Source organism: Megalops cyprinoides, chromosome 10, assembly GCF_013368585.1.
Source record: "Megalops cyprinoides isolate fMegCyp1 chromosome 10, fMegCyp1.pri, whole genome shotgun sequence".
NCBI classification, from domain to species: Eukaryota; Metazoa; Chordata; class Actinopteri; order Elopiformes; family Megalopidae; genus Megalops; species Megalops cyprinoides.
The window spans coordinates 10,777,329-10,788,353 of NC_050592.1; the positions used below are offsets into that span (position 1 = coordinate 10,777,329).

The window sequence follows — 11,025 nt, forward strand, 5'->3', positions numbered from 1 at the left end:
TGGAGAGACCGACCCCAGTAAAAGCAGCCACTGTACAGATAGTTGCACTAAGCTCTGGTTTGATCCCTGGATCCCTGATTATTATTACTCTGATGTTTTAATTCATTTGTTGATTTTTAAAAACGACTTTAACAGGCAATGCAGCACCTGAATGACTCTAGACTGTAGCATTTTTGAATCTTAATTTAGACCTTGCCATGCTGGCAGAATGTTTGTTAAACGGAACGAATAAAACAAACCGAAAATAAACTGTTAAACAAATACCGCTGTCTGGCATTTTCTCATTGTGTTCATGCTGATTTGTATGACACGCAAGGTTGAGTACTCAGTGGCAGCTTATGACAAAAGTCTGTATTGTCATTTTTGCGCGTACTCCTCTTTTACAATGACAGTCAACAGCACTGCTTTCTGACAAGTATGAGAGATGGCTGCCTCTTTTACAGTTTGAAAAATTTTCTGCCGTTTGTTTTGATTGAGCAGGACAGGCCTATGCCTCTATTAAAGTTAACTATAAAAATTAACAAGAGACCCCCCCAACACACACACACACACACACACACACACACACAAATCAACACACGGAAGTATGCCCAAGGGCCCTGCACCATACCTCCCTCTCTGCGCTATTCCTGTCACTGATGTCAGAGAGGGAAGGGAGGAGGTAGTATAAAATGCAGACTGGTCCTCCTCGCCACTTTTAAGCCTCTCTCCTAACCTTAGGCAAATAAAGACAGTCACTCCCTTCACCTGGCTCAGGTAAGAGACACCTGGTGTCGAATGTATCTTTCTACTTGGCATTATGCACCAGTTTTCTCTGGAGATCGCAATTTGTCTCTTGTTGTTGTGCACTTCTTTTAAATCTGTTCTTGTACTCTTCCTTTCGTGAGATTCCATGAGATCATCTCCTTCTTTCTTCAGTTTTCTGCCCCCATGCTTTTCTCTTACCTTCTAGTTTTTCCACACCATGGCTCAATCAGTTTTTGAATAAATCTGATAAGAACAATGATAGCTTGTGAAGAGCTTCAGATGAAAATACCAACGACAGGTGCACAAAGACAAAGTAAAGATTTTTAAGATAACAATGATCAACCTCAATGAGGAATGGGATACATTTCAGACTTTAAACGCACAGAGCTCCTCTGATGTGTGTCTTTGCTGACTGAAATAACGACTCTTTCGATAGCTGGTACTTCACATGCACAATAAAAGCGTATGGCATATAAACAGAAGCTGTCAGGAGAAGGTTGTGTTTCACTGTTATTGCCAAAACGTCAAAGGAAAAATACAGGCATAACCAGAACTACGGCATACCAGGCTTTCAAGCAAATGTACTTACTGGAATTATGGGTGGGCCTAGAAAAACCACTATTGACACCCACCAGGAATTAAGAACAGAAAGAGAAAGAGGTAAGTGGCAGAATCCACTTTTGGTTGAATATAATGTAGAACATCTCAAAATAAAGTTCAGCCAATCTGCAAAATCACTGTTGATAAACACTAATGAATTAACTTAGTCCAATATTCCATTTCACCTGGGGTTGAAAACACAGTAGGCTTCACTCAATGAGAAGTTTATTCCACCACAGACTGAGTTCTCCTTGGGGCGTTCTGGTTGGAATTAAAAGTTATTCTTAAGGGTTAATAGCAAAGCTATTGTTTGAAAGGGAAAGTATTTCTGACAGCCTGCAGGAACTTGGCTATTGGATGGGTGAAGCATGACTGTCGAGGTTAATGCAATACTTAACCACGTTAACACTTAAGATGCTCTTATCCATAAAATGTGAGGTCAAAGCGCATTTAATGAAGTGGCATGAAAAGTTTTATAACAGGACACTACTGACCACATTCACACATGTGTCACTGCCAAATAAAGAGCTGAGATCACAAGTACGCACCTGGTTCAACACAGAAGTGCAAAGAAATATAACAGTAGCACGACACCATTCCTAAACACAAAGCTGCAGCATACCCTACGGTAAAACCAACATGTATAAATCCACACAATAAGTCAAGTCTGGGTAGGGGGTTTGAGGTGCAGCGATTCTGGTTTGACCGCAACAGGTAGCTTCTTTCACCACATAGAGACCAATACGGGCAGAGGACATGACAATATTACATATCTGTCACACATATGATGAGATTTCTATTCATTTCCATAGAGTGTGCATGTATGAAAGTTCAGAGGAGTTACATATACATTTACATAAGTGTACGTATAATTTATGTGACTCACAAGTGATTTGTGTGCAGTAATAACATGGCCAGATCTTGAAGAGGCATGAAAATTCATACATAATTCTCATAAAGTTGCAGATCTGCATTAGTTACGTCGGAGAACAGATGGTGTGACCTACACAAACAGAGCTCCTTTTAAATTAGTGTTCTGAAAATATGGAGTCAGTTACACAGACAGGGATTAAGCCTAAAGTTCCTCTCTGTGGAAATCTCCATTAAGAGAAATATCTTTGCCTATGACTAGCCTTAATCCTTGTCTGTGAACCGGGCCCCGGGCCCCCAAATCACCTTACTTAGCATTATTTCTATCTCTGTCAGCCATTTAAGTGCAGTGATGGAACACGCTTATACATCAGAGGTGGGTAGGAAAGGGAATGATCGAGTGGGGGGGGGGAATAGAGCAGACAGCCTTCTCTGAAAGGTCAACGCCTTACATAACACTGTAGCAGAAAGAAATGCAAATGATGAGGAGAATGAGTGCTTTGTGATATGTTTCGTTTTCTTCCTTAGCAACTGTCCAGGCCTCCTCCCTTCCAGTTAATCTTTCTCTTTACCTCTAAAATGCTGGAATAGTATTTCAAGTGTTTCATAACCTTCTTCGTTTAATTTGCTTCCGGTTTCTTAATAGCGATCATAAGAGTTTTTCGAAGTAGCCTCTGGGTCAGCATTAACCCTTGTCTGGGACCTACGCTTTCCAGTTTTTTATTTTCTTTATAAATTTTACGTCTGTCCATCTGCTACACTCTGTGTCTGTGAGGAAATACATTCCCTAATCCAACAATTCATTTTTATTTTCAGTTTTGTTTTGTTCATGCTGCCAGAATATATGGATATCGAACATAACTGGCATAGTTACGCTCATGCATTATATTACATTACATTCATTGAGCAGACACTCTGATCCAGAGTGACTTCCAGCACAAAAGAACAGAACTGTATCCATTCATGTTTGAATGAGCAACAGTGTCAGACCAGGCTAACAACACTCCCATTGCAGTGAGTGACCCTCCCAGGCCAGTGAATGGATTCATATGCATATCACTCAAAATCTCTCTGTGCTGAAAACTATGTTCTTATATCCAGGAAAAAGAATACATTAACTGTATTTTTTATGTTTTCCCCCCTATTTTGCAATCACTGTGTAACAGAATGTGCAACTAGTCTGATCTGAGCGTGTTTGTTTTTTCCTTGTGTAGTCCCTGTAGGGCCTTTCCCATTTCATTTCTCCATCTGCTTTCCCCCTTTCGTTTCTGTACTTTTCTGACAGCTGTTAAATAAAGAATAAAGGAGTACAGGAAAGCCAAGCTTTCTTGTTCCCTCTCTGTCTCTCTCTCTCTCTCTCTCTCTCTCTCTCTCTCTCTCTCTCTCTCTCTCTCTCTCTCTCTCTCTCTCTCTCTCTCTCTCTCTCTCCTGCATCAAATCTCAAATGCAAGAAGCTGTTCAAAAGCATGAGATTTTCCCTCTCCCTCTCAGTGTGCTCATCGTTGTCCAATGGCGCAATTCCTGCAGTGGGTGGCCGTGCTGGGCCTGCTCTGCCTGATGTCCCTCCAGTCTCAGGCTCAGACCGGTCAGTACAATAAGCACACCTCGATCCAGCAGTGCCAAGTGGAATTACTGTTGGAGCTCACCTATTAGCAATGATGTGGGCATTGTTGACTTTTTTTTGTGCCATAGAGATGATGTCATTCATCTAAAAATAAAACACATTATTGTATCAAAATGTCTTTATTCAGGCTGCTTACCATACGTTACTGTCATTTAGCAGACCATGCCTGGTGCTGTGGTGGTGTTTAGGGTTGCACTGCACCCTCAGATGGACCTCAGTGCACCCCCAGTTGTCTTTTTATATCCCAACGCCTACATAGTATTCATGATTTTTTGTGCACCCCCCCAGATTGCAATTGCACCCCTCTGTATTTTCTCCTCGCGACGAGCCTGTAGCATACGCTCTTATCCAGAGCGACTTACATGGGTTTAAGTTTTTACTTTAATGGATGTTATCCATTTACATAGCTGGATATTTACTGAGGCAAATGTGGGTTAAATACCTTGCCCAAGGGTACAGCAGCAGTGCCACAGCAGGGGAATCAAACCAGCAACCTTTTGGTTACGAGTCCTGCTCCTAACCGCTGTGCCACACTGCTAGACTGTTTGCGTGCTCTTCGGGATTGATGGTGTGTGTGAAAGGACACAGAGGGGTAGACCTGGCCTTACTCTTTCCTCCATCTCACTACCTGTTCTTCCCCAGCACCAGCCTCACTGCAACAGAGATTAAATCCCAGGCGGGTGTACACCATGTACAGCTCTGATGGGGTAACTCTCAATGAAGAGCAGGTCTCAGATGTGATCACTGAGGAGCTGAGCGACTACATTCAGGTGAGCGTATGTGTGTATGTGTGTGTGTGTGTGTGCACATGTGCATGCATGTGTGTACATGTGCGTGTATGTGTATGCGTCACATTCAAAAGGGGAGCCATTCACACATGCCATTTCTCTTTTGTATTACAATTCCCGGCCGTCTTCATTAGAGCTGAAGTGGAATCTATGTGCTCAGCTAAGCAAAAAGAAATAAAAAAACTGCACAGAATGAGCTTGAACCAAACGCTCATTACCACATCAGAATTTTGTTTCTGAACTGTCTAAACCGTGTTTGCTCTGTGTGTCTGAATTTCATGGCTGAACTGTAGGGTCTGTAGGCTAAGAATACATACATAGGTATAATTACCACCTTGATGTGGAGCTGAGCTGTGTTATTATTCTCAAGTTAATTTTACATTCACTTTCCCTCCTCTTTGCCTTTCATTGTCCTCATGTTATCTCTTTGTCCTCTCTCCATCTCTTCATTCTTCCCTACCATCGTCTTCCCACCTCTCTCCCCCTCTTTCTTCCGTTTTCCATCTATTTCTCCCTATGTCTTTATCTCCATCCTTCCCTCTCTATTTCTTGCTCCTTCTCTCTTTCTGACTCCCTCCCTCCCTGCTTTTCCTGTGAAGGACCCTAACATGGAGCTGCTGGATGAGCTGATGGCCTACGCTGACGTCAACGGGAATGGAAAACTGGAGGTCTCGGAGTATGTCAGACTCGTTAATTACATCACCAAGCCGCGGAACGACTAATTCTCCCGATTCATCGCCTTTTGGCAAACATTCCGGTGTAGACACCATTGATCAGGGAATTTTCGTTATCTAGATCAAGTGTCTATTGTGTGCTATCTGTAATATCCTTTTCCCTTCCATAAAATTTCTATTCTTTGTAGATCCAAAAAATTTAACTGTGTGAATGAGGATGACATAGAAATAAAGGCTACTCTTATATCATGTAAAATGTAAAAAAGGAACTGTTTTGGGTGATTAATTACTTGGTTATATCATTGTACTCACTTAATAAACTGCTAACGTTGCTGGCTGTATCTTGTTAATATACTATGATATTACCTTATTGTCATTTCGCAGACACCCTTTTCTAGAGCGACTTATATGGGTTACATTTTTACAAGTTATCCATTTATAGGGCTGGATGTTTACTTGGACAATACTGGATTAAGCACCTTGCCCACATGTACAGCAACAGTTCCCAAGCAGGGAATCACACCAGCAACATATTGGTTACCAGTCCTGCTCCTTACCACTGCGCCACATTGCTATCTATTATTGCTGACATACCCTTAAGTATTATATATGATTGCAATATGAGAGTTTAAAATACTGTTGCACTGCACACAAATATACAACAACTAATGCATATTATTTGTGTATTCAAAATCTGTTTTCAAAGTTGATGCCCGCACACAGCTGCATTATTTTTGTCATTGTAACTGCAGTTCCTAAAATAGCCACTAGATGTCATATTAACTTCACCAAATGCGTCTAAGGCTGCACCTTTTGCTGTCCTCGCGTAATATAGTCATACCCATGTACTCACCTTTTGGTAAGTCAGTTTCCTTTGCCTCGTTCGGCTATGGGTTATTTTGTGAAAATATACACTATCCCCTCAAACATTTTGTCATTTTGTCATCATTGTTTGTCATTTTATTTTACGCAGTAGTTTAAACCTGTCATATAATGTTTGAGTCGATGTTAGCAACACAAACAGATGGAATACATCCAGTGCAATGTAGTCTGTGTGAGATTTTATAAATGAACACCCTGTCTCACATGTGATCTTGCTCCTCTATGTAATTCCCTTTTGTCATAATAAATATTTTATTGGATGAATTTAGAGGGTATCAAATTTAAAATGCATGTTAACGTTCAGCAATACTACATTGAAATTTATGGAGACTGCATGGTATTTTCAAAAAAGTCACATCAACAACAGCTACCCGTTATCCTGAGCACAGGAGAGACTCATACAGGAACTGAAGTGAGAAAAATGGTAATGAGATGGACACGTACAAGAAAAAAAGCTGATCTCTATGATCCTTGACCTGTAGGTCTGCCTCCTCCTGAGTCAACACTTGGTCCCATCACTCTCTCTGGGGTCAGCCAACAAAGGTTGACAGGTGCTGAAGAAAGAGAGCCCATAGGTCAGATATTTGTATGTTTGGTGGGGAGAAACTGTCAGGAAGACAGTACGATCTCTGTGTAGACCAGGTGACAATGTGTAATGCAGTCTAATTCTGTGCAGAACGCAGACAAACAGAGTGAAATTCCCAAAAGTGTATCTTCCCAGAATACAAAACACTCATCCTCAAGTGCTAAAATGATATGCTATAGTTGCAAAGTCAAGTCAGGTTCAACGCATTTTAGATCATGCTCTGCTCAGTTCAATGTAGCACCAGCATGGATGATTATAATACACAAGAAATGAGTTTAGTTTAAGGTATACCATGGCTCTGTTTTAGCCTGTCTAATTTAATACAGTGCAGTGTGGACCTAAGTAACAATAGGGCTAAGAGGCCAGACTCAGGTTGATTTCGCAAGTTAAATGAAAATTTCAGTGACTAAATGACTTTGGTAAGTACTTCAATTCTCTACACCACAATGTGTCATGAGATATTACTGGTATTACTCATTTGTCTCGGCAGAAAAGAGTGAACTGAAAGGGTAAAATAGAGCAAGGAAAAGAACATGCTGCATGAACAGAAATGCTTACAAAGAAAACAGAAGAAGACAGATGAGGGAAATAGAGGGAAACGGACTGAAAGATGTGTGTCAGAGCAAAGGTGAGGGATCAGAGGGGAGGGAGAGAAGCACATTCCTTTCTTTCAGTGCTTTCCCTCCTCCCTCTCCGTTCCCCCTCACAGCAGCAGCTGGGACAGGTGTCTTTTACTTATAGCAGAGAGCGCACATGCTGACTCTGCACCTCACAGTTACGCAGTGTTTCTGTGCTGCACTTTCCCCTTTACTAACGGCCTCTTTGCGACACTTTCACTGCCAAGCATGACCCCCCCCGAACCATTTTTACTGATATACAAAGCACACAAGCTCACTGCTCTGCATTGTGTGTCTCTACGTATGCATTTACATGTGTGCATATTTTTGTGTGTGCAAATTTTGTGTATGCATGTGTGTGTGTGCATGCCTATTTCGTGTGTCTCTGTATATGCATTTACGTGTGTGTGTATATGTGTGCATGGGATATATGTGTGTGTATGTGGTGTGCCTGTACTTGTGTGTTTACATGTGTGTACATTTGCATGTGTGTACATTTCTGTGTGTGTGTGCGTGTGTGTGTGTGTGTGTGTGTGTGTGTGTGTGTATGTATTCAGTATGTCAGGGCCAGGATTTCTGGCTCAGGAAACAGAGGGATCCTGTTTGTGAGCCAGCTCCCATTGTTACACTGATTAAACACACACGATCCCCCCTCCCCTCCCCTGCCTCTCGTTCTCTCTCATGCAGCCACACTGTCTCTCCCATGGGTCTGCATTAACCCCTGTCTGGAGCTCATGCTGTTCAGTCAGCCTGCCTCCATAGATTGAGCACACTAGTATCCATACCTCCAAACTCTCTGTGACTGTGAGAAAACACGTCCCCATATCTCTCTCCTTCCCTCGCTCTCTCTCTCCAGTCTCCTAGTGTCTGTCCTTATTGTTAATTTCTTTCCCCTTTTCTCCTTTTACCTCTCACCCCCAAGTGCACAGCTCCCTACACAGCCTTTCTATTTTCCTCCATCTACTGTCTGCATTTCAGTCTCTCTCTCTTTCTTTCTCTTCTCCGTGCAGTAAAAATTCTGTTTATACTAGGGGTGCTGGAAACAATCAGTATCTACATCTGGATCTGCTGCACAATCAAGACTACTAAACGCAGAGCTCACACCTGCAGCAGTCCTGGCTCCAGCACCCCTGTTGCCCTCCTCTCCCCCTCCTGGTGTGTTGTGTCTGCCATTCCTTGCTGTGGGAGGGCCAGGGTTTTGTGAGCAGGAAATGAAACTGGCACTGAGACACACTGAGAAAGCTCAGCGCAGCGGTTCCCACTGCACACCACGTACAGACACACTGATACTCAGACACGTGCGCACACACACACACACACACACACACACACACACACACACACACACACACACACACACACTGAGCCACACATGCGAATAATCACACTGAGACATACGCATGCCCACAAATACACGCACACACAGACCCACCCACACACACACACGTGCGCGCGCATGCATGCACACACACACACACACACACACACACGCACATGCATGCACACACACACACACACACAAACACACACACACACACACACACACACACTCACACACACACTCACACACATGACAAAATACAGACAAACCACTGAACACACATGCTCACATGCTTGTACATACACACACACAGGCTCCAATTATGGTGAGCTTTGGCTGAATTTTTCTGTACAGATAATATTTTCTGCTTCAGACTGATTCTGCTCCAGGTTTGCAACTGTGATTGTATGGGTATGTCTGAATGCATCTCAGTATGACAGGACAGTGCGAGAAACATCAAAAATGTCATTGCTCCCAATACTGTGCATTTAGTTTGGATTCTTGATTTTTATACATCTGAGTTTCCTCGTTATTTGCTACCACAGTGAAAGTTGTATCAATTTGTTTCCAATTTGTGTATAAAATAAATAAATGTGCATAATATACATTCTAGGTGCAATGTACATAAATCGCTCTTTTTTTTCAAAAAGTACATCAAGTAAAAGAAGTACCTTGCAGTATGAACTACATCCCCCGACGATCCAAGGGAGCAGGGCAATCCGGGTAACGTTGTTTCCCCACCTCTTGCTATAAATCATGTCATAAAAACTACACGTCCCATGAAACACTGCAACTTCATGTCGTAATAATCTTGCGCATAACTTGTTAGCGCTGAGGTGGCTCAAGTCAGGGGTATTGTAGCTAACGGGAAATATATTGCTGAACTTACCGGGTGAGAAAACGAAGAACCACTTACCGTCACTAGTAATCATGATAGCATTTTAGGTTTATAATAAAACAACTAACGATTTTGACATCGTAACATAGATTAATTGCCGGTATGTTTCAGACTACGCTACAACTTGCTAGCTAGCTAGCAAGCTATCCAAGGTAGTTCAGTGTCTAGATTGTCTAATTTATCTCCTTTTATTGAAACGTTGTTTTTATTGGGCAGGTTTTTAATGAATAGCTGTTCCAACTTTCAGTATCAGCTATACTAATTCAAATGCTACTGTGATATGGTGCTTAATGTTAGCTAGTGACTACTCCATTGAGCGGTATTGGTGTGACTAATAATAACAGAAGGTAATGTTTGTTGTTTGTAATTTCTCAGGTACGTTTGATCGCATATCTTCACCGCTACAAACCTACTTTGATCATGACCAAGCTGCTGGAGTGGTTGCTGGGTACTGCAGTGGTGGGGATCGCTTGGGGGCTGCTGACCTTTGACCTGCTGGACCTAAAGCTGCCCCAGGTGTACCGAGAGGTGGTCTGGCCCATGCCTGTGTATTTCTTGGTGGCGTTTGGCTGTTACTCCCTGGCCACTGTGGGGTATAGAGTGGCCACCTTCAATGACTGCGAAGAGGCTGCTAAGGAACTACAGGCCCAGATCCAAGAGGCCAAGTCGGATCTTGTGAAAAAGGGACTGAAATTCTAATCCGATGCTTGCTGTTCTGTACCTGGCCGGGACACGGTTTAAAAAGCTTGTCAAGAGGACGAACTGTGGGCCGCTCTGCACTGCTTGTACGGGAGCGATTCTGTTGATTTGAGTTCAGAACTGTGAAATGAGTTGAGTCATCTTTCTGTTCCTCACATCTCTCTTTGTGTTTGAACCTTCACTGGTCTCCTGACGCAATAATGCTGCTGCTGGGATTATATGTCATCACAGAGGATGATTTATGGTTCGCAAGAGAGAAACTGGAGCCACGTGTTAACCGTTTTAGGAGCACTCATACTGTTGTTGTATTAGCTGTAAGGACTATCATGCGTACTGATGTAATGTCGGTGGTATATTGACAGAAGTGTACTGGCACAGAGCAGTGTGGTTTAATGCCTCTATTACTATCCTGATGTACAGAATGTTCCGCACAGAATACAGGAGAACAAGCAACACTGTAAAAAATGTTGTATTCTTTTAGGATGTTATTTTTTCTTTGCTCTGAGAAAGTCACATTCCAGTGTAACTTTTAGTGGAAAGTCTTGAGATTACAGAAGTACATTAAAGGCTTATTTTTGGTAGAGTTTGTGCTTGAAATATCGCTCCAAGTAGTATTTTGATTAAAAAAAAAGACACTAGCCATTCATGCACGGGCCGCCTGATGTACAATTCTGCCTTACCTAACAGTTTTGAATGATATTTTGATCTTGTCCAGGGTC

At 42.3% G+C, this 11,025-nt stretch overlaps 1 protein-coding gene across 1 annotated transcript; it reads left to right on the plus strand.

The window, feature by feature from the left end:
- The first annotated feature begins 9,519 nt into the window (after window positions 1–9,519).
- Window positions 9,520–10,462, plus strand: dpm3 (dolichyl-phosphate mannosyltransferase subunit 3, regulatory). The gene is made up of 2 exons (XM_036539701.1): window positions 9,520–9,601; window positions 9,983–10,462. Exon 2 carries the CDS (start codon window positions 10,028–10,030, stop codon window positions 10,304–10,306), a length of 279 nt encoding a protein of 92 aa, XP_036395594.1. The 5' UTR covers window positions 9,520–9,601; window positions 9,983–10,027; the 3' UTR covers window positions 10,307–10,462.
- The last annotated feature ends 563 nt before the right edge of the window (window positions 10,463–11,025 follow it).

Bases quoted from the DNA above. Each gene is read 5' to 3' on its own strand.
- dpm3 (XM_036539701.1), top strand. From the start codon at position 10,028: ATGACCAAGCTGCTGGAGTGGTTGCTGGGTACTGCAGTGGTGGGGATC.